Source organism: Sprattus sprattus, assembly GCF_963457725.1.
Source record: "Sprattus sprattus genome assembly, chromosome: 16".
In the NCBI taxonomy this organism is placed as follows: Eukaryota; Metazoa; Chordata; class Actinopteri; order Clupeiformes; family Clupeidae; genus Sprattus; species Sprattus sprattus.
The window spans coordinates 26,093,073-26,117,103 of record NC_137914.1 but is presented as its reverse complement, the minus strand read 5'-3'; the positions used below and the strand labels follow the sequence as shown (position 1 = coordinate 26,117,103).

Below are 24,031 nucleotides of genomic sequence, written 5' to 3'. Positions count from 1 at the left end.
AGAGCGGGCGTAATTTGTGTTCGACATTTCAGTGCATGACTTGCGCACCGCACCCCCCCATTTACATCGTAGCTTTATTGCACTTCAAATACTGACGTCAGTGTGTGTATGGCAAACTGCGTTTTCAGATAGGTCTTCATGGGTGGCCTATTGAACAGTTTATTTAACAGATTCTAACGTTCTGCTCTCAGATCTACTAGGCATCTCAGATAGCCTACCGTAGACGGACGTGGCTGTGTGAGCAGCTCTACGGGATGTAAGGACTCAGCGGCCGGTCAAGACACGACTATGGTGCTGAATGAACAGTTCCCGATGAAACGAGTATTATGCCATTGTCTGTTTAAATGACAAAGAACACGACATATCAATGTCAGCTGAGCTGACTTAGAAATGGTAGATCTAACTGTCGAACTGTCTAACATAAGACGTGGCAACCATTTAAAAAATGAGCAAATCGCAACAATTTCGTAACTGTAAATTATGTTTTAAAGCAAGCACGCACATACGTACTCTCTTTCTAAAGGATATCTTCACTAAAACACATTATTTAGCCACAAAAAATAAAATCATAACCATCCATCCATCTTTAACCGTGGATAGAGTTTGTTTCTTGGTTTTAATTTATTTCACACTGCTCAGACCAGGTGAGTCACAGATTAATCATGGGAAGCACATGTGATGAAATGTAGGGTAATTATGATGTCAGCATAATTTCATTGCCAGGTAGCAATGATAGGGTCTAAGGTTCTTGTTTTGCCTCTGCTCATTCTGTTATAATAATAAGAATACACTTCCCCTTAGGTTTCTTAATTTAGGAGTCTACATGTAATTTAATTATGAGGTAGCCTACAGATTCTTTAGTCTTTTATATATTTATAAATTGAGTGCAATATTTTGACGTGCTAGAATATAGATTTAATGTAGTCTAAAGCAAACAATTGCATCAGTCTTCAAAAATGAATGTACCTCTGAAGAGATGTCTTTACCAGCTAAGCTATGTATCAAATGGCTGTTCTGTTCTGTTTTGTTATGTTGTGTGTTCTTTGGTATATCTCAGTGATATATTTCAACTTTAATTGACTGTCTTGATGTGCCTCTTTACGTAATTGATTATTGATTGATCAGTGCGTTCCATTTGCTGATTAGCTGAAATGGCGTTCTTTTCCTGATGCAGGTGCTTGCTGTAGTGTCCATTCAGGGTTTAAGGAAACAAATTGAACTCTGCTTTCTGCCATTTCTAATCCAAGATTTTTGTGAAATGTTGGCACGCTGGTCATCATTTCTTTTCCAGGAGAGTTAAGAGAAAGCTAGACAATGCTGTGTCCCCTCAGCTGAGCCAGTAAGGCCATTAGTTTAATTTACTTTTCTATAAAATGGAATCATAAGTTGCAGAAGATTTTACTGATGGACATTCTCAAGATACACACTTAGTCTCACAACAAAGAAAAGAGAAAACTGCACTGACATCATGCTGTCACTGTCACCTGAAACAACAGTTCTTTGGCCCACCTAAAATATTAAGCAACCCAGGGATATGTGTCATGCATATTCATAGCTGGTATGTGGTAACCTATATTCAAAGATCTTTTCAGAACAGAAATATCGTTCTGTCCCGTGCAGAGCAGGAGAGAGGAGGGACTTCTGCACTCACTCCTATGAACTCAGAGTCAATGATCTATTATGGGACTACTATCCTGTTGCTGCGTGCTGATGGCAGGGGAAATCCTGCATGTAGGCAGGCACAAGACCTGGAGTCTAAGGGGAAGGATGTGGGTCGCTGGGTGACACGGTTCACTCACACGTTCACACCTATATTTAGTGGTCAGCTCAGTTAATGCCGGTTCGAGTTTTGAATAACAGCTGATGGATAAATTAATGGGGGATCTCATTTGAATAACGTAATTTGATCATTTGAATGACATAATTTCCGTTGTTCATAGACTTTTTGTACGGCTATAAAGACTGTGTGTAAGAGGCAGACTTGCTAAAGCTGTTCTGGTTTATATAAGCTTATTTTCAGATGGATACTATTATTGGGCTTATAAGCCAAGTTTAAAATATGTCCTGACACGTTATTAGTAAACTCTCACTGCCACAGAATAGGCTGTAGAGCGTTTCCATGGAAACTAAAGTGCAGCATCACTGCACGACATCTTGGAAATAGCAGAGCACTTCCTCAGTGAGGAGAAACATACAGTGTTTATGTGTGTGTGCTGCGGTTCATGCTCTGTCTGGTCAGTAGGGTCTTTGTCAACCATCTGGACTGGCTGGAAGTGGCCCATCCTTCATGTTGTTTTTGTCATCCCACTTCAGCCAAGCATAAAAATACACACATGAGTGAGGAATTACAGCTTCAACATTGTGGTCAGATTTCAGTCTTTACACATAAAGCAAACAAGGTATCATCTATCACAAAGGTATACTAGCTGATCAGTAATACTTTCCGATTTTTGAATTGAGAAATACAGTGGAGCGAGAAGGTGGAGGAGTGGCAGCAGGGGTAGCCTAGGAGGCAACAGAGTGCGGAACACAGAGAGAGGGGCTGGACATGTATGGAATGGCACATGCTACCGTACCGCCCATAGTAGCACATTAGAAACTCCTTCTGATTCTAATGCTGTGGATTCTCTTGAGTCACAGAGGGAAGCCCCCACCTTGAGCCTGCCAAGTGGACCAGCAGTGATTTGCACTCATTTTTTATGCAAATGAGTGTATCTGGGATGTCATGTTAGGTCACGAGATAGGGACATGTGGGAGTCATACTGACTGATATGTGGGAGTCATATTAATCAGTGATACATTTGTAATTAATGAGAAGAATTGTTGACATGGTTGTTACTATAGACCTTTAGCTAAATTAGCAACGTAGGTATATTAGATTTATTAGCTGTTATAAGTGGGAAAAAAATACTATTTAGATTGTACTATGATATACTATAGCCATTACAATTCTGGTCGGGGCAGTGTTGTTGCCTTTTAAATTCTCCATGTATATTTGGCTTATACAAGTATTGATTTAGGATCTTGAGCAAGAAACTGCCAAAAATGAAGGATCTCATCTTAATATGTGAAGAACAGCAGTGTGACAAAAGAAGCCAGAACCAGAGCAATCTCCCCTCCAGCAGCCTGCACATCCTTCTGTCCGTATCAGAAGACAGGGAGCTAAGAGGAGGGCGGCCGGGCTGGATTAGCCTGTATAAATCTCTAGCTCTTTGTTTGGGTGGAGGGCCGGTGACAGGCTCGCTCGGACGTGCAAACAAACAGCCGTTAGAAGGTTGTGTGTGTGTGTGTGTGTGTGTGTGTGTGTGTGTGTGTGTGTGTGTGTGTGTGGTGGGGGTATGTGGTGTTTTTGGGTTGACCTGCCCCCGTTGCAGTCCAGACTTACGCCATGAGCATAATCTTTTAATTTGTCTTTGGCTGTCAGTAACACACTGATGTTGGATAGGCTGTAGGCCTCAGATGATGAGTGAGTTTGAAGTGTGTGTGTGCATTTTAGGGATTAGTTTCAGAGAAGGCATTCCTTTCACTGAGTAAGAACTAATCATTTATCTCAGTTGATTTGTAGACCATGATGTAAGCAATATTGTAGTAGGTTCATATACTAGGTTGCTCTAATGTTTGTGGACTGCATAGTGTTGCTTTATACGAGGGACAGTATTTGTTTTCTGTTTTCAGTGTTCAGTGTTGAATGTACACTTGTTTCTGTGTGCGTGTTTGCTGTGCTCGGGTTGTTTTCCCCTTGTAAATATTTAGTGTGTACTTTTCTTGGTCTGGCCCTGCTGGATTCAGATTGTGTGGTTTGGTTGGATCTTGTGAAGTATTGTACATTCTGAGCTCAAGGGGAAGCTGGAAGTTTTTTTCTGTTGTAGGCATGTTTCTGTTGTCCCTATAGATAATCTCCTCTCTTTTTGTGTCACCTTTGATTGCAGTGGCATAGTGTTGGTCATCACTGTCAGTACTAAGTATGCTCCTCTGTGTGTGTGTGTGTGTGTTTGTGTGCGTGTTCCTGGTTTCCTATAGATTGTTGAGGAGGTAGGTTCTCATCATGGCTGAACAGCAGCGGCAGCGTTCCCTCTCCACCTCTGGAGAGACACTTTACCACATACTGGGCGTCGACAAGTTGGCTACACCCGATGACATCAAGAAGTCTTATAGGTCAGTTTGTATTTCTAATGAAGTATGGTCACCTTGACCATTCAGGTACATTCCTATGCTGACCAACATGCTATAGACTTTTGTTCATTTAAAAAGCTCAAGGTTTGATTGTAAACACTATATAAATAATCTTTGCATACACTTGCTTTGCATATACTGTTATGCAACCTACTGTGCATACATCGAATGCAGACATTCCTGTCATTTCTTAGTTCTGAGTGGCAAGTAAATGTACTGTGGATGTGGATTGTATGGCTTTTGAAACCACTAACTCGTTAATCCTGCTTGCAAGACCAGACAGAGCCTCTTCTATCCAAAGTCAAACTGGATAAATTGAGTCAAGAGGCATTTGATCAAGCTTGACGTATTAGTTAAAATAGTTAAAATAAATAGTTAGGCTGACTATGGCCAAAGCTTTTAAACAATAACAACTACTGTATTTCTCTGAAGAATGACAGTGTGATTCAGAGAACAAACAAACAAACCATCCCATCACTTGATTCGTCCTCTTGCAGGAAGCTGGCGCTGAAATACCATCCCGACAAGAACCCAGACAACCCAGAGGCATCAGATAAGTTTAAGGAGATCAACAGCGCTCATGCCATCCTGGTCGATGGCACCAAGCGCAACATATACGATAAGTACGGCTCTCTTGGGCTCTACGTGGCCGAGCAGTTCGGTGAGGAGAACGTCAACACGTACTTCGTCCTGTCCAGCTGGTGGGCCAAGGTAAGGCCACTGTTTGGCCAGAAGAAAGGGCCACTTTAGAGAGCCCACATCTGTGGCATGGCCTGATGGGGTTTTGTTTAAGGGGGTGTCTGTTTTTTTTGTTTTTTTTTGTGTGGCAGAATTTCATTTATTAGTATCGGATTGTATCGGTATCGGATTGAATTTTCTCTATGATGTTGATTTTTGTTTTAACAAAAATGGAATATAGTATTCATAATTATGTTTTAATTATTGTATAATGACCTGTAACTATAAATCATTGTGTTTTCGTAAGCTTGGAATGAGCCCCTCCTATGTATATAGTTTCTACAGTAGCCCAGAAAGGACAAACCTAAACACTGGCACTGGAGAGGGCCTTTTGCATTTTTATTGCACCTGGCGGTCACCTTAGCTTCTCTTACATGTTTGGATAGAGCAATCTGCAGCCTCACAGCTAGATGCCACTAAATCCTACATACTATACCTTTAGGCACTTTGCCTTCAAAATGCTTACTTTTAATCTCCACTCCTTTTTCTATTCCCTGCTTTTGGGTTCCCTCTCTCTCTGGCGTCCCCTACAGGCCTTGTTTGTGCTCTGTGGAGTGGCCACAGGCTGCTACTTCTGCTGCTGCCTGTGCTGCTGCTGTAACTGCTGCTGTGGCAAGTGTAAACCCCGGCCCCCTGAGGGCCAGGACCCAGAGTTCTATGTCTCTCCTGAAGACCTGGAGGCTCAGCTGCAATCAGATGAGAGAGGTAAGACAAGACTTGCTAGCAATGAAGCACGTGATTGGCCATGCGCCATGCTTGGGATGTGCTGATTGGGTTAACCACTGTGTGTGCTTTCCTTCCTAACAGAGAATGGCGGTGAGCCCATAGTGTTGCAGCCTTCCTCGGCCACAGAGACCACCCAGCTGACGTCCGACGGCCACCAATCCACCTACCGGACCGACACCGGTTTTAACTAACACCGCTCCATCTCCAGCCTCCACCGTGATCCCCCCTCCTTCCTCCTCCACCTGAGTGATGAGCTAGAGGAAGGATGACAACATCGAACGCGCCTTCAATGGTGGTGCACAAGCTGAACTTTTAAGACATCCCCCAAACCCTACCCCTGCTCCACCCCAGTCCCGCCAATCTGTCACCACTTCCATCTGTTCCAGAGTGGCACATACCCTCGTCAGTGTAGCTCAATAAGGGAAGAAATGATGTTTGGCTCCTATTGTTTGCTGTCACCTCTTTTTGGCCTTTGGATTCTGAATTTGCCCTCCCACAATCCCTTTCTAATCCTGGTGTCGTCTAGCATGTACTGTTTGCTCATTAGGTAGGGGTTTTCTCATGTATGTTTTTTCTAGTCATAGGTGTTTATTAAGGTGTATGTTCATTCATTCATTCATTCATGTTGTGTCACAGTAGGCAATGCACCAGGCTGTGTCTGCTGGACGTAGTTGTGAGTGAGGTGTTTGGCTCAGGGCAGCTTTGGATCAGAGAGGTAACTGGTCGTATTGTTTTGTTTTTGTGTTTGTTTGTTTTTGCCCAAAGCGGCATGCCATCTGTTGCCACACACGCCCCAGGGTTTTCTAGGAACAAAACCACTTAACACACACATACATACACATATCAGAATGCACAGCTTATGCCAATTAATGCCAAAACACTGCTTGTCAAGAGTTCTCATTTTTATCCGGCGGGAGCCAGTCTTAGACACTTATTATTATAAACTGGGTTTCCCAGCTCTGTTTGAAGTATTTCAAGCAGCCCTTAACTTTCCTCATTCATTCTGTCATATTTTTACATTGTAATACTTACACTAACACCAGAGACACCTTAGGGCGGCTATTATTAACACAAAAACCTTATTGCAGAGTGTGACCGGTGGATCTTTACAGAGCTTTAGCCAACTAACGGGTCATATCGTCATGTTGTCTTTGTTTGTTTTTCTGAATTAACTCTTCAACTCATATGAATAAGGACATCGTAGAACATTGGAGAACATGTTGCAGTAATGCTGTTTGACAGGTTTAGGTGGGCATGAATTTATGTCGTGTTGTTTTGATTCGGAGTTGTCGACTGGTCTGACCTGATTCTGGCTCCTCGTTCCATTCACGTTAGCTCTATTTGTCTGTTAAGCCGGCGGATAACCGTGTGTGTTTGTCATTCCCCCCCCCCCCCCCCCCCCCCCTCTACATCTCCCTATTGAGTGCTGAGGATTATGCATTAGAAAATAATACAAAAAAATATAACATGTATAAATATACACACACGCAGGATGTGTCTGTATAGTATATGTATATTTTGATAATTTTGACTTTTTTAGTTCATATTTATGAGTGAATTTTGTTTCTTGTGGTTGTGGTTGTTTGTCCTTACGAGTGCCACACCCTTCTGGTCGATTGAAGCCTTGACATCTACTTGACAGAATCTTTCAGCAGAATGGAATTCTCTGCATGTGAGAGGGGTTGTGTACCAGATAGCATCCTGGTTTTTCATGCATTTGAAATCAATTGCCACCAGTGTCTAAACTTAAAAGTTTAAGATATGAGGATGCTCCTAATTGGAACAATTCCTCTCAGGATTGAGAGCGTTCGCATTTCATGCTGTAAAGTGTGCATCGGTTTTATAGGAATAGTTGATCTGGTCAAGAACAAGTCAAGGTTCCATTATTAGTTGGAGATGACATTCACCTGTGGTTTTGCACTGTTGGTGTACTCATTCTGTGATCATTGTGGTGATATTTAAGTAACCGTCGTACTTGGATTGGTGGAAATATGTGAACTGATTATTAGAAGATTTACTGAACAGGAAGGTGAGGATATTCACAACCTCCTGATATCTAAAGTGACGTCCAAACAGTAGCACTGAAACTCAAAATGGCTGTACAATTATGCAGTGTCATTACTAGGGCCCTCTCCCAACACACATTTATAGTTCCATGTGTTGAAATTGGGCACGGATTTCATTGAAGTCATTATGTAACATACAAAGTACATTCTTATCACTTCCTCTTGTGTCGAAAGCATTTCATTGCAATGATCTAAAAAAAAATATCTGATTTTAAATGTCTGCAGCCAAGGACCCCTTTCTGGGTATCATCTTACATAGTGACAAATATTTTGAGTCGTCAAACCTATTCATTCACCAAAAGCCCTATTTTATTTGTCTGCTTTTCATATTGTATGTTATAATTTTTTTGTTTTATAATCATGAGAATTTATAGGGTGTACTGTTGTTGGTGTTTTTATGTTTGTGAGGTGGAATTCCTACATACCATGGGGAAGGTCCCTAATACGCTATTGAGTACAAAGTGACAGCTTCCTCATAATCAGCTCACAGGTGACCACAGTGAGCATTAACCACTATGGATATGTAATTCATTATCAATAAAATATTGATCTCATTATTATATAAACACTGAGCTAAACGCAAGCCATTTTTTTCTCTGTCATTTGTTTCTCACGTCATCTTTACGTTGTAATATCACTCTCAGAAGTTATGATGCAGTTCTTTTATGAAATGATAGTCGCCATAAGCAGGATTCTGCTCTTTTTTTATTATTTATTGTTTATTTCTCTTCCTAACTGCGTCCTGTCTTTGGACATTATTGTAAATGACCACAAAAACCATTCAGCCATAAGTACTCTTCTTTTTGTTGGTTGTGAAATGCCAATATCGTGAGTTTGAACTGTTTACAATGAGTTTGTGAGCATTCCTCTTCTGCCTCCTTGCCTTCTCTCTTCTTTAGTTGCTCTCAGTGGTCGTTTCGGCCCCTGTGGTCCCAAGCATTGCATTTCCACACTTCCCCTCCCGAACATCTGACAGCTACTAAAGCTTCTTTATCGATATGTTGGAAAAATGCAACGTTTTGAGTTTAATGCAATGTGTAAAAAATAAATCTATTGTACTTGACAAAAAGATCAGGAAACAGATTCTTAGAAAAAAAAGACTCTACGAAACAATGACAGTGCTTAGTGTAATAATAGTGATATGGTGAGTTGATGCGTTTTTTATTTTATTATCTTATTTTGTCTGATGAACTGTCCTAGCTTCAAATTGTATGTAATTTGGATGTGGCTATGAAGCTATGCTACCCATGGTTTAATGGTTAAGGTCTCATGTACATACACTGAAATATGAAGTATAATAACAGACCTTTATGTTGTAGCATGGTAATTGTATGTCTGGAAGAGAAAAAAAACATTTATCTGATTTGCTGTTGTAAAATAAATGTTTCTGAACATTTAAAAACGCTATGTCATGATTTATTTTAATAATCACAGGTGTTGCTAAAGTGCTATTATATGAATGGCTTGTCTCAATCAGACAGGGTACCCACTGGATGGAGAACTTTATTACTCCCAAGACATTTACATTTTTTCATATCATCATGATTTAAGAATAAGACACCACTTTCACACTACAATAATACAATTAGTGTCCATTTGAATTTTTTTAATATTTCATATAGCTGAGTTAGCATTACAGTGTAATAAGCCATAACAGTAGTACAGCTACAGTATCTACAAATCATTTTTTTAATCACTATCAACCCTCTTAAGATTTATTTACCAAGTGTCTGCAGTAGTTTTTTGTTCATTTGCGCCTGCTGGGACATCTTCTCTGATCTTGACGTTTCCATCAGCTCTCTCAGGAGATGGAATGTCAAATCCAGGGAGGTTGGTTTTCCAGCTGGGGCAATCCTCCTCAGCCGTGAATCTGCATTTCCCTCTTGCTTTGGCTCAACAAAAAAATTCTGCATACCTGGATCTTCCCTTCTTGGGCTAGTGTCAGTTGGCAGCAGTGGAAGCTCACCAGTGAAACCCAGATTATCTTCAGATAGTCTGGGGAAGGGCACTGCGGTTTCTCCCTGCAGTTCACAGCCTTGATGGCTGCCAGGGCACATTGCAGGGGGAAGTCTCCTACTGCGGGGACTGAAGATGTCCACTGGGTGGCAATAACTCCATGGCAAGTAGGCATTGAGAAGCATGCCATACACAAGCAGAGAGGTGATGGCCCTTCTCATGTCTGCCACAAACCAGCTGTTTAAAGGAACAATGAAAACAATCAACCATTAAGAACACCTGAAACCATGTCTATATTGCAATGTCTACAAGTTTCAGGTAACTCCATACTCCATATAGTACATAACAAAACCGACACCTAAATATGGTTCTTGACTGATGAATAAATACAGTTTTGTTGAATCATTAAGGTATTGACAAAGTTCAGCAGCTTCATACACTTACCAAACGAGGAGATAGTACAAATGCCTTCAACACAAGCTCAGGATGGTGTGTCTTTGATGTGGTGGGTATAGCTTTATAGTATTGGGTCACAGTGTTATATCTAAATCCCATATGAACCCCTGAGCATCTCTGGGACATGTCATGTTACCAAGTCTGTCAATGTGTCAGATTTAGACATCACAAATGCAACACAAGAGAAATGGGATTGGATGCTTCACTGAACCAAGAGTGTTTTTAAACAAACAATGAAGCATAATTATTGACTGGGGAATGTCTTGACGTCATATATCATTTTGTTTTTGTATTTTGAACATTAACCCTTTATGGTATTATTCGATCATATTTCAGTTCAGTTCATAGCTGACTGACCAGCTAGAAAATGATCATGTCAAATTTGACAGCTTCCTTTCCGTGCTGGAGGTGTTTAACGTCAGTATCTGACCTAAGTCAAAATGCAATGAATAACAAACATGACAAATGTCCATTCTATTTTACAGTTTGCAAATGGTAAGCCATACTATGTTATCATTTGAAAAGTTGATTTCATTCCATGTTTTAATATGCTAGGTTATAGTGGAGCAGCTTTGCTTGATAGTTCTCAATAATTGTGCACTTTGTTTATAAAAGCATGAAATTTGGTATACATATAGCCAAAGACGTCCAAAAAAATTGATAAATCAGGCCATCCTGAATTTACAATATGCCGGCCGTAGGAGCCATTATTCAAGATGTTAAACCTTTCTATTGTGGCCATTACCTCCTGTGGAATGTCATTTGGGGCAGAACATAGCTCTTACAGGGCATTTGTAAGCTCTAGAAAGACAGCCCACACAGCCCAATGCAGTCTTTTTACTATGCCCAGCTAAGCTTGATAATGTGTCACAGCCAGTCAATGCATGAAACACAGGAAGAGCCCAAGTCCACCTGAGATTTCATGGGCTGCTAGGTAACTAAAACTTTTTCCATTACCAAATGCCCACCAAAGCTCATCCGCTGGCTTAAGACATTGAGCTGCTGCCACTGCCAAAACCACAATATTGGTATAAACAGTTTGGATCATAATTTTCTGGTGACCATTGTGTGCTGCATGAGCCACATGTAATAACATGCGGGTATCAGCTTCCTCGTGTGTGCATGGAGAAATTGAGGACAGATCAGCTAGGGGTGGTTTGCTGAGGACTGCTACATCATCTGTGACTACATCAACAAGCTGTTTATCCTCCTGCACAACATCAAGCCATCTGAGCAGAGCATCTGAAAGCAAGGTGAACAACTTAGTCTTATTGCGGTCTACTCTGAGAAAATGTTGTCAATTCCTGGGAATGTCTGCAGCCTCTTCCACACGTCTTTGATTGTACCCCATTACCATGCTTTGCTCTTGTTGATGCCTTCAAAGAGTCAGACAAGAAGCAGTCCCACACCAGATCAAGCCTGGTCACTTGCTTAAGTTTTCGCGATATATACGGAATAAAGATGTCATGAGCATATTCATTGATGGACAGTGGCTGGCCCATCTATAACTGTGCAGATAACCTTGGGATTGTCAGTGCATGCACTATGAACATCTTCAAGACATGAGAGAAGATCACTCTTCACATCCTGGCGGAGACCAAGCTCATCTGACATGCTGAGGGACACGCCTGGTTTTCACGCAAAAAAAAAAATCCTCAGGATTTCCATCTCTGCTCTGACAAGCAAAGTAAAAGAGCTGCATATCTTGTTTCAGAGAGACCAAATGCTGCTTGGTTTTTGATACTCTCCTCACAGTTGCATTACCAAATATGATAATTTTGTTCTGTGCTATTGGACGGAGACGGCCGAGCCTCAGGTTGCTGTCAACACTGTGGGTTTGGCCCAAAAAGCTCAGACAGAGTAAGGGTTCAAAAAAATATGTTTTATTAACTCTTCAATATATCCCCGGAGACCTGCTAAGCCTCTAGATCAGCAAAGGACAAAAATCAGCAGTCTCCGGGAATGTAACCTGCTATGGCTGTTAATGCAGTTGGACAACAAAAAGCAGTTTGAATCTCTATTAAAAATACCTGCTAAGCCTCACATTAAGAGAGGACAACAATCAGCAGTCAAAAACAAAGCTGTATTTTGGTCTCATCTGACCATATAACCCGGTCCCATTGAAAGTCCCAGTAACATTAGGCAAAATGTAGGCTCTTTAGTTTGTTGTTGATTGACAGCAGTGGCTTTTTTCTGGCTACCCTCCCAAACAACTTGTGGTGATGTAGGTGGCGTCTGATTGTAGTTTCGGAGACTTTCTGACCCCAAGACTCAACTAACTTCTGCAATTCTCCACCTGTGATCCTTGAAGATTATTTAGCCAGCCTTGCGGTGCGTGGGGGTCAATGTACACACACATCCTCTTCCAAGCTTATTCTTAACTTCTCCTGTCGCTTTAAACTTTTTAACTATTGCCATGATAGTGGACATTTTTCTTTTATATATTTCCTGATTTGTGCAGCTCAACAACTTTTCGTAGAACATCGTCACTGTGTTCTTGGGGTTTTCCCATAGTGATGAATGACTACGGAAATTTGGCCTGTGTCACCTCATAGTTAGGCTATACTCCAGTGAAACAGGAAGTCATGGTTGACTACTTAAGAGTTCCTAATCAAACAGGTGAACTTAATAATTTAAAACATGACTGGAAATATACTTTAATTATATTTTAATTAGAAACTTGTTCTAAGGAGAACACATGTTTTGGAGAAAAATATTTATTTAATGTCAATAAATATGATTTTTTTTCAATAATTTTACTTCAATGAAAAGGTAGGATTGTTGTGTAGCCTACATTTTGAGTAAAAAACAAAAAGGATAAGCAACAACGATATTTTTTCATAGCCTTCGTTTAATCATATTCACTCAAGGATGCCAATAATTCCGGAGGCACTGTATAGTAGGCTTAATGACAGAAAGAACACACATAAAAGGTATACATAGTGACAGTAGACCGTAGTATCTAGGATTTCGAATGTTAGGAATAAAGCCAATCCAAACCCAGAAAATCAGCAATAAATCTAAAATGATGGCATCCAAACTGGCAGATGGCTTATTATTTCCTGCATTCTGATTAGATGGTAGTACTGATTGAGTGCTATCCTGTAATCTGATTGATGGCAGTGTTATACATTCTGGCCACTGGTAAATTGTTAAATTCTTAGAGGATTAAGAGTCTGGGGTCTCATCAGTATAAGCTAGGGTCCAGAATATCTAAACATCTCTATCCAAACATGATTTCCACACACCATTAAAGAGACATTTTGGCTTTTGGCAATTCAGTGGATCCGCAAACTACAAAGCGTGTAGTTGTCCACAGCCTATATTTATCTCAACTTGTCTGGTCGGCCATAGACATATTAAGCCACCCGATGACTTGGAGGAGCTTCTTTTAACATTCGTGCAAGGAACTGGGTCTTATTTGGTCGGTGAATAACCGAAAGTGACGATACACGATTGCGTTGTATGGCAACTCGGTGAATATAAAAAACTGTCAAAATCAGTGTTTGACATTTCCTTTTAGCAGTTCTAAGAAAGTAATTAAATACAATAAAAAACGTTGTAAATGCTAGAGCTTCCCGACCGGTTGTCATTAGACGCGACAGCTGCCATTTTTGAGGGAGGAACCTCATGTCGTCATCATCATGTTCCAGTGTGACGCGTAGTGATGACATATGTTTCAGTCAAACTCTAAAGGGGTAAGGTAAGAGGTAAACATTCCTGTGAGTCCAAGCTCTGTGCATTCACAGGCTTGTTAAATTGCATTGGTTCCGATAACATACGCGTCCCTCCGCGAGAAGTGTTTGTGGTGGCACTCCTCTAACTGAAAATGGATTCTGTTAATAATGGTAAGACGTCAAAGTTCCCAAACCAAGCTAACTTTAGATACCGTAACGTTACGTAGCCTGAGTCGACTTGCTGTCAAAGCTCTTTGTAACGTTACCTGAATATCAGATATCAACTGATTATTTTTGTCAATAAACGTTTACCCCTCGGCTGATATTTAATACTATTGGGCTTTATATTGCAGTTTAGGACGTGGCTATAATTGCCTCTTCTTTGAGGCTGTTAGCTAGCGATAGCTAATTTAGCCAGCTAAGTTTGAAAGTGGTTGACGCAACTGGTGTCGCAGAAGTTAGCTAGCTTTGATGAAATATAAAATATTATCAGTATGTTCTTATTTTAGCGGTTAGAGCATAAAAATGATTGTGTGCAAACTCTTACATACGTTTTACTGGCAGAGAAGTTTGAGTCGAAGATGATCAAGAACAGTTGTAAAGCCAACGTTATTCTAAACACGGCTCTGTCTATGGAAGTCAGAATTTACGTGTAGAGTAACACTTGAGTGAAAGGAGCTGTCGGATCCCCCCCCGTCAGTTTTCTTGTATGGCCTGCGCGTAGTTTTGATGTCTTATATACGGTGAAAAGCAGGGTTCTAGTCAGTTGTGAAGCGGTCTTTCAGGTAATGCAGTCAAACTGTTTGTAATCCCTTACGTTGGTTATATAACATTTAATTCTTTTGAAAAGGTGGAGGCGATTTATTTCCTTGAAGTTTGAATATAATATGATAAATGATGACGGTTCAAGTGATGCAACAAATGGAAGGTAGCTAAATGCCCAGCTGATCATTGAGTTGAAATTGCTGTCATCACTGGGTTGATCCAGTTTAAACAGGTCATTTGTGACATTTGAGCAGGTTCTCCAATTCATCTGATTGTGAATGATATGTTGCTAAAGACAATTGTTTTTCTGCGCTTAAGGATTTGGAAATACCTCTGGAATGACCAGATCAATGGAGGGTGCAACTGGTGGAACCCTGCCCCCTGGTCTCACTGAAGAGGAAGCAGAGGAGTTGAAACTGGAACTCTCTAAGGTCATATTATTGACTGTGTCCCTCAGATGTACATATATAATATAGGACCATTCCCAGCCTTGTGGAAGTTTGCATGTGTGGAAGATTGTATGTGTGCTCTAATGCACTGATTTCTGTAGACTTATAGATGTGTTAAGTGGGATCCCTTTTACACTGTGGCAGAAATGTCAGTTTCTAGTGATTCTGATTAAAATGAAAATGGATACATACAAAGAAGCATGGCTGGCCTTGTTCTGTCCAAGTAACTGTAGTGATGCTCAGTCTTCTCCTGTCGTAGGTGGAGGATGAGATTCAGACTTTGAGGCAGGTTCTGTCTGCTAAGGAGAGGCATGCTGGAGACATAAAGAGGCAACTGGGCATCAGCCCACTCAATGAAATCAAACAGAACATCTCAAAGGGATGGCAGGATGTCCAGTCATCCAATGCGTGAGTATTTCCCCTCTCTGATCAGTCCCTTCATACTGCTCTAAAACAAGTCTAGTGTTCTTCACACTTTGCCTCTCATGATAATATGAAAATGTGTATATTTCTTATGGTTATGTTTTTACTCTTATTATTATGCATTTCTTTAAAGCAATTTAGAGGCTGGTTTTGGAAAGACGATATTGTAGGTTTCTTAAATAAGCAAAGAATAAATCTGAAATGAATACACTGATGCGGTCAAGAAACTAAATAATTCCCATATCCATCCTATAGCAGAATAAACAGGTTTTGATTTTTATTTCTAGCTATGTGCAGTCTAAAGACAAACTCGGACAGTGGAATGAAAGCATTACCCACTCAGATTTGTGAGTCACTTTTTTTTGTTCCTTTGAACTGCAGCTTAGCTCCCCTGTGTTGAGACCTCTCCTGTCTGCTGCATATGCAGCTTTTGCCTACCTGTGCACAAAGCCGAACTGCCAGACAAAAGGACCTAGCCAGCTCAATCTTACAAAAAAACATGCCTCGTGATGTACGCAATCATCAGAGTTTGTTGGTATATTAGGATGTTGGAGTCATGGACATATTTAGTTTCTTCTCATGAACATAAGATACACAGAGCATGGAGCACTTCATAGCAGATCATTTACCACTCTGATGATGGTTAACAGTCAGACGATGTAGATAACAGATAACTGGGAACAGTGTTGTGGTTTGCTGTCTGGTTTATGATGCCATGCCGCCAAACTGTCCTCTGTGTATTATTATTGCTTATGAAGCTCGCATTTCATTCCTAGGCATGTACACACTGAGATGATATTTATCTCCTTCCAGATTTTTCCTTTATGAGCGACCACAGATTTTTGCATAATGAGGTTTGGAGTAATCGTGTGACACATGGGACTTAAAATGTGAAGGCCTCTCCCAATAGTCCTTTGCAGTCTGTCCTCTTAATTAGTTGAAGAATATTTATGCTTCACGCATGCTTGCTTTCCCTGCTCTCATTTGAATAATATTTCAGCAGTTATTAGGAGCATAAGTTGGAAATTGTCCAGGGAAGGGAAGTAATTATTTTGTTCCGGCAACTGTCTGACGTCAGAGTATATCAGTTTAGTTCGTTGAATGGCACACATAGGAAAGGATAACTAGGATTCCCTCACTATCCTCCTACCCACCATCCTATCCATCCATCCCTTGTCAGTGTTAAATGTTTATGTTTGATCATAACACCCTTTCCCTTCTCCTGTCTGTTGGGACATCTTTCACTTGTAATGTGCTATCTGTGTTTCTATCTGTGTAGCTACCTTACAGCCTCTGCCACTCTGGAGGACATAAGCCGATCTGACGCGTGAGTTTGATTCATCTGTTGCTAGTTGTTTTTATTTTTCACCATATGTCAAGTATTATTTTCTTATCCCCCTCCCCTATATGTTACCATGGTAATTGGTGAGCACGACACAGGAGTAGGTGGGAACTAGTTTAAGGTCTCAGGCTTACATTGCTGGTTTCATTCAAATTCAGGCCTCAAATTGGGGACATAGATGTTGAACACACTGATTGAATTTGTTTAGGAAAGTGCCAAAATAAAGAAACTTAACAGTTTAACTTCAACACTTTGAGCACCAGATCATGGACCTGAAAATTGTTCTTGTTTTTATTAACTCCATTACTGACCTTGGCTGTGTGATTGTGCTTATCACACAGCAGGGGCAGCAGGGCTACAGAATCGGGTTATAAGCATGAGATAAGAAAAGGGTGGAGAAAAACAGTCAAATTATTAGTCAATACTCTCAGGACTTCTCTCAGTTTCTCGTACTTTTCATTGTGGATCCTCTCATCTGAAAACATGCCCAGTTCACTATGTGTCACTGAAGCAACCTCATGTTTGTGACATGAGTTTCCAGGTTTAAACACTTTCCCCTCTGGGAGCCATAATTGCCTAATCCTCTACATACCCGGTGTTAAGTCATACTTAGCATGTGCTCCAGTACGGAGGTGCATGCTGTCAGTACACGCATTCCCTGGACATGACACCCATGGCCTCCGGCTCCTCCTGGGCTGGACGTGCTCAGCCACTGGGGTACCCTGAGGGAGCATTGGGGAGGGCAAGGTGGCAGTCGTGGTGGGGTTGGCCTGAGGGTGGCATAACTCCCCGTTCTCTCACGTGTGAGAACAACACAGAGGACAGTGGGAACAGCTGATTGGATTGGCAGGTGGTTTACCTGGATCAGGGCACTGTGATTACCATAGCATGTGCACACAGGTAATGTCATTAGCACGCAGATAGTAACTGTATTCAGGGAGAGGAAACACGCAAACACACACACACACACACACACACACACACACACAAAATGGAGGTCTGTGCTGGAAGGGTACCAAGCAGGTGTCTAGAGGGTGTGTGTTTGTGCACATGCTTGTTGACAACTTTAAATGAAGTCATGCTGTCTCAATGTGCCGTACCGTACTTAAACACAAGCAAGTCATTGAAAGCGCCTAGAACACAATACCTGTGTATGTTTGGGCTGCAGGGGACATGAGTACTTTGTGTGTGTGACTGAGTCATTGAGGGAAGTGATTAGTTTAGTAATGCAGCACAATATTTGGAATTTCACTGTTTTCTGTGTGGCTGAGAGAATTACGTTTTGACCAGTGATCTCGAGCAACATCTTGATTTTTACAATGGTTTGGACATTCTCCTTGCAAAGTATGCGATAGCTTGGTAACACAATAATCTCTCGCTCTCTGTCCTCTGATAATGTTCTGAAAATCAGCATACAGAACTCCTCAGAGCACCTGGATGATCTGTGTAAGTGTAGCATGTATGATGCAGATCAGAGCCAGAAAGATTTCCTCTATCCTCAGTCTTTGACTTGTGGTGATGTTGAACTCGGATACCCTCCCCCACACACACCCCATGGCACACATTGAGCTGAAACGCCACTGTCATGTTTAGAAGTGTTTTGAGACCTCCCTTATGAGTCATTCGCTGAAACACTCATCTTTTTTCTGTCTTTTGCATCTCTTTCTCACTATTTCTTTGTCTTTCTCCATGTTGCCCTCTTCTGTTTCCCTCTCTTGGTTTCCCCACTTTCTTGCCCACTCAGGTATAAGAAGACCCAGGAAACCCTCTCCCAGGCTGGTCAGATGACCTCTGCAGCACTGTCTACCATGGGCACGGCCATCAGCCAGAGAATTGGAACCATGAGGTGGGACTTAATGTTTAAACACTCAGTCTCCCCAGATGTCACCGTTCATCCACTCTGGGTCATGGGCTTTTACACAATGCAATAATTTTAATCTAGAGCCTTTTATCTAGTGCTCTTAATGCTACTGATGTACATGTACATGTACTGTACTATACACTTCCACACTCCTCCAACCTGCACAAGCAGTTTAATGACATGCGGTCACCATCTTCAAAGGCAGCTCTCAGTTACAGAAAGAAAGAAAGCTATTATCAATTGCTTTAGACATATAGATTTGTTTTGTCTGGCTGGGTGAATTATGGTGTTGTTATATGACATCAATGATAATCTATGGGAAGTCTGCCACCTGGACCGTCCCTATCAGCAGACAAGGAAAGGCAAGTTTATTTCTATTCGCACACAGGCAATTCAGTGTGCTTTACATGAATACAAGTAAAAGAAACATCCAAAGGAAAAATAAAAACAAAAAAAAAGAAAATACAAAGTACTTAACTTAGTTATCAAAAGAAAAGAACATGGGTGTACATTTAGAGCTCAATCATAGGCACATGAACCACAAGAGAATTATTTTAACCTGGATTAAAAAAAATGGCTACATTTGGGTCACATCTAAGATCTTCAAGGGACTGTTCAGTCCAGGTCTGTGTCCTTTACTTCCTCAGGGGGAAAAAGTAGAAAAATAATCAATATTTGCAACTTCTTATAAAAGTATTATACAAAATATCCAGCTTTTGTGTGAACTCATATTTGGTTCATTTCAGAGAGGATTGTGGACAGAGTACTGGGGGTAGTGCAGTCAGAGAAGGCCTACACTCAGTTTTCCAATTCCAGTTGTGTGTTTGATTTTGCAACCCCATGCATCCTCCTGTGCGGGTGGTGGTTTGTGCGTACATGCGTGCTTGTGTGCTTGTTTACTTGAAATTGTGGAAAATGTTCTTTCTTACTCACTGCCATGTTTCCTTCCTTTAATGCTGCTTCGTGGCTCTTCAGGGCTCTGCCGTTTAATAACACACCTAGGTAAGACAGTGGGAAGGTGTAGCACACAACAGGGGTTTAGTTTGAACCCATCCAGAGGAAGAAAACTGTGCTGCATCTTTGTGGACTAGATCTCACATCCTAAATGATTTGTACTTGTGTTGCATGGGATTTTTTAAATATGTATTGTGTGGTCGTATTTTATTAGGAATTTAAAATGACCTTCTGCACCAGGGGCCTGTTTCACAAAGCAGCGTCTATGGGGTTAATGGGCTACCTTTTAAAGGATGCTGTTGCACTATTTACACTTCACTGCTAACATGCCCTCATGCCCTCTTTTACTAAACTACAGACAAATGTACAAGCTAACATTACAGTATTTTGACTGGCGCCAAAGTATGTACGGCAGCATAATGTTAGACAAAATACATAAACTATAAACATATGCATATATTCAATTTACCTAACCTTAGGTAAAAAGGCTGTAAAAGGATTCCTGTTTGAAAACAAAGAACCAACCCACATAAAGTATTCTGGCATGTTCCAAATGCAGTGAACACTCCCACTTAAAAAACATTAGATGTCTGTCAGTCTTTACAGGATTCAATTACATGTTTATATACAGTGCCACTTGAAACCTTTCCCTAAGGATTGACTAATTAAGCACCCAAATATGTTTCACCGAATCTGTTACCTGCTTGACTTTAACAATGCAGCTGGGGGTTCACTTACTTTTGAAAATACACTAATTCCATGTTTCATGTAGTTTTTTGGCTACTCAAACAATTCCCTCTAAACAAGTACATGCAAATGATAAACATAAACCTGACATTTCATCTATGGAAAATTGGTGATGAAAAAAATGAAAAATCATGGTAAAACAACAGAAAAAGCTCAAGGGGTTCACATACTTTCAAGTGGCACTGTAGATATATATTATTCTGTAATTTTATGGATTTTTCAATACTGCTTATATTTCCTAGTTTCATTTAAGTCTTTCTCATTCTCTGACTTTATTCGGTGGTCATATAACGCGCCATTAAGCAGGAAGTCTAGTTGTTTCAGCATTTACTAGTTTCAACAAATGCAAAGTTTTGTTTAAACTCATCACTCATTTTGCTATTGTTAACTCCAAAAAGGGTTAACCTTATCAGAAAGATACAACTTTGACTGTGCTGAACTTTGAGACAGACCCTATTGAAGGAGGAGCAAGACAAAATCAGTCTGAATTGCAAAGTGATTCTTAGTCCTTCTATGATGTCCTCCCCTAACCTCCTTAGCCTCTCTTAACTCTGCTATATCAGATTTGGTGTTTCAAGACCTCTTAGGAATACACTGCATGGCTTATTCTGTTTGTGTCTTTCCTTCTCTGCACCTGAGTGCTCTAACCACTGTCTGCTTGCCTTAACGCTGCCTCTGTCTCCCTCCCGCTCTCTGAAGACTTGGTTACAACGTGCATCACTCCTTAAGTATGCCATCCATGAGGTAAAGCACCAGGACAACATTATTATAGTCCTTAGCCACGTGTGCCTCATATCTCACTCACAACCACCACGCAAATAAACTATGAATTTCCCTTTGAAAATGGCATTTTGACTTGAATTGGTCAGTACTGTTATATTGTGTATGCTAGGTTTATAAGTGCAATAAACTTGTAATATGTGTAGATCTACAATACATAGTATTCTACTTTAGAGAAGTGATGAAGTGATAAAACATTCAGTCTACTTTGAAGAAGTATTTCATTGAGTATATACACATAGTATTCTACTTTAGAGAAGTGATAATGTGACATTCAGTCTACTTTGAAGAAGTATTTCATTGATATTCCCATGGTTAGCCTGTGATTGCAGCTACTAAGGTCATATTTGCCCTAAGTGTCCTCTTCGCTCTTCCCAGGAGCTCACCTTCATTCAGGTCCTTGGAAGAGAGGATGGGAGGCCTGCGGGTGAGATTCTGTCTTCTCCTCCTCCTCATTGCCATTTTGTCATGTTTCTGATCACTTTCAAATTCTGACCTGAAAATGGCTGGTGGTGTATGATGACCTTCCCATTTGCCACATGCATGCATGTTTGTTTGTTTATCTTTACATTTACTCCATTCATCAACAACAACGGTGGAAAGAAAGCATTCCATGACATTGTACATGGTTTCTTGATGCGAAATCAATGGAAACCAGTGTGTTAGCCCTGTATTACTTTTTTGCTTTCCTTGACTTCACTTCTGCATTCCCACAAAAAAAGCTGCACAAAAAAACGAGCATTTCATGAAATAGAATCAGCCACCCAGGAACTATTTACTTACTTCCTGTCAATTTCTTTCCATCATTCCACAGAAATAAGGACCCAGGTTTCTCCTTACTCTTGATGAAGAACAAGTTGGCCTGTACCCGGTGACGTGGTGAAGGACGCCCACCAGTGAACACTCTCCTTGATGACTTCTTAACTGCACTCCTTAAACCAGCTCCTGTGAATGTACTCATAAAGTGTGTGCAGAAAAGGGGGAAGCACAACGGGACTGTCTCTGATAAACTAAAATATTTATTTTCCCTCATTTTTGTACAGTTCTCTGTTAAATACTGCGTAGCCTTAAGAATTTAAGATCTAAAATATGAATGCTCAAATTTGTCAGAACAGCAGAAATTCAAATCTGATGTCCAAACCTAATGTGAGAAATGCTTAAGCTAAGCCAAGAAAGCTGATGATGGCCCTCTTTGTTAGTCACAAGGATATTTCTCTTAAAAAGTCTGAATTCTGGTTGTTTACTCATGGTTTAACATTGGACTTGGTCTCTCGTATACTTGCGTATGTTTTCAGTCTGTGTTTTCATTTATGTTTGGAAAAGGGTTTAGAACCTTTATATAGATGTAGTTTTACAGTGTTATCATATCAGGTTTTTGGCTTGAATGTTTCGTGATAAGTGTTACATATGAGGCTCTGTACGGATACCATTTGTAATTTCTGTTCTTAATTTGGAGTAACAGGATCAGTCTTCAAGGGCATTTTAAAACAACCAGACTATTTACACACTTGTATACCTACCACAGCAGTTGATGATTTTTGTAGCTTCTGTTAGTTATTCAGGGCAAATGGTGCGGAATGTAACCTCTTTGGTTTTGAGTGGCCGGGGTTGCTCTGAACGGGCTGTGTATAATCTGCAAGCCACATTGTGCACATGCTCCTTAAAACACTAGTGATCACTACATCAATTTCAGGACTCCTTTAACAGTTAGTTTGCCACTCATTTCAAATGTGTGGATGAGCTGATATGTTGTGCTATGCTGACACTGTGCTGTCGGAAGAGCAAGATGGATTACTCTATGCAAAAACCTGTAAGTCACACTAACTTCGATGTCTAAATACACATAGTTTTTTTGTTTGTTCTTCGGTTCTTTTGGGGGTGGCAAGATTGTGTTTGTTAGAATTTAAGTTTTCTTATTGTAGACTGTCTTTAGGGTTATTGCAGAGATGCTGTAACATGATCTCTCAAAAATGTTTAGGAATAGTTTAAATAATAACTTCAACCGTAGCCTGTATAGGTGAGGGCGGGTTATTAGGGGTACATTTGTGGGAGCTACACTCTGAATGAGCGTTCAGTTAGTCAGTAACAGGCCAAGCATCTGATATAAGCTCAGTTGGGTGGTGTCATGGCTGCTGGGGATCACATGTATTTTAATTAGTACTCCATACAGAAGATTTTTTTTTTTGACAGAACCTTGACTCAAGTTACAATGGATATTTATTGCTTTTTGGCTTTTGGTGACTTTAATAAAGGGTAGAAAACATGTATGTGTTTGCGCCTTTATTTTAAAGTAAAAGATTACTATAGATTTATTTCTTGTGTTTTGTATTTTCTATTTTTTTGTCTGACTTTTTCATATTCGCTACAATTGATTTTTTTTTCCCAAAGGGGCAATAGGTGGCGACAAGATTATATGGTATTAGCTTACGTTGCATGAATGGAGACATTATGTGCATTTTATTACTTTAAAGTGCATGTGCTGTTACACCCATGTAATTTCCGTAAATGTTTGCATTCCATTCGACACATGGTCACGACCTCAGCAGGTGGATGATAAGTTAAGGAAAAACGTGTTTCCCTGACCGGGAATCGAACCCGGGCCGCGGCGGTGAGAGCGCCGAATCCTAACCACTAGACTACCAGGGATGCACAAACGATTCCCATGGCAGAACATCTTCAGGTAAGAATTCTATATGAAAATAGCACTAAATAGCCAAACCCTCGAGTTAACAGAGCCATTGTTGAATCCAGTTTGTTTATTGGGTGGCAAGATTGTGTTTGTTAGAATTTAAGTTTTCTTATTGTAGACTGTCTTTAGGGTTATTGCAGAGATGCTGTAACATGATCTCTCAAAAATGTTTAGGAATAGTTTAAATAATAACTTCAACCGTAGCCTGTATAGGTGACCCTCGAGTTAA

General features: G+C 40.5%; 2 protein-coding genes across 5 annotated transcripts; both read left to right on the top strand.

Annotated features, from left to right (window-relative positions):
- Positions 1 to 4,045: 4,045 nt before the first annotated feature.
- Positions 4,046 to 5,844, top strand: dnajc5aa (DnaJ (Hsp40) homolog, subfamily C, member 5aa; the record flags this gene model as incomplete). Its single annotated transcript, XM_080854349.1, has 4 exons — positions 4,046 to 4,155; positions 4,671 to 4,884; positions 5,445 to 5,616; positions 5,719 to 5,844. 4 exons carry the CDS (start codon positions 4,046 to 4,048, stop codon positions 5,826 to 5,828), a joined length of 606 nt encoding a protein of 201 aa, XP_080710475.1. The 3' UTR covers positions 5,829 to 5,844.
- Positions 5,845 to 13,485: 7,641 nt separating this feature from the next.
- Positions 13,486 to 23,376, top strand: LOC308377078 (tumor protein D54-like). 4 transcript variants are annotated; one of them, XM_080853632.1, is made up of 9 exons: positions 13,486 to 13,591; positions 14,876 to 14,988; positions 15,266 to 15,414; positions 15,717 to 15,776; positions 16,709 to 16,756; positions 18,516 to 18,617; positions 19,608 to 19,634; positions 21,492 to 21,540; positions 21,928 to 23,376. In XM_080853632.1, the coding sequence occupies exons 2-9, from the start codon at positions 14,896 to 14,898 to the stop codon at positions 21,931 to 21,933; spliced, it is 534 nt and encodes a 177-aa protein (XP_080709758.1). In that variant the 5' UTR covers positions 13,486 to 13,591; positions 14,876 to 14,895; the 3' UTR covers positions 21,934 to 23,376. The 4 variants fall into 4 exon arrangements, with proteins under 4 accessions (XP_080709758.1, XP_080709756.1, XP_080709759.1 ...); XM_080853630.1 differs by lacking the exon at positions 13,486 to 13,591 and adding an exon at positions 13,812 to 13,963; XM_080853633.1 differs by lacking the exons at positions 13,486 to 13,591; positions 15,717 to 15,776 and adding an exon at positions 13,812 to 13,963.
- The last annotated feature ends 655 nt before the right edge of the window (positions 23,377 to 24,031 follow it).

Excerpts from the sequence above, each read along its gene's own strand:
- LOC308377078 (XM_080853630.1), top strand. Across the intron at positions 16,757-18,515 it reads GACATAAGCCGATCTGACGC|GTATAAGAAGACCCAGGAAA; the intron begins GTGAGTTTGATT and ends TTGCCCACTCAG. Across the intron at positions 18,618-19,607 it reads CAGAGAATTGGAACCATGAG|GGCTCTGCCGTTTAATAACA; the intron begins GTGGGACTTAAT and ends GTGGCTCTTCAG.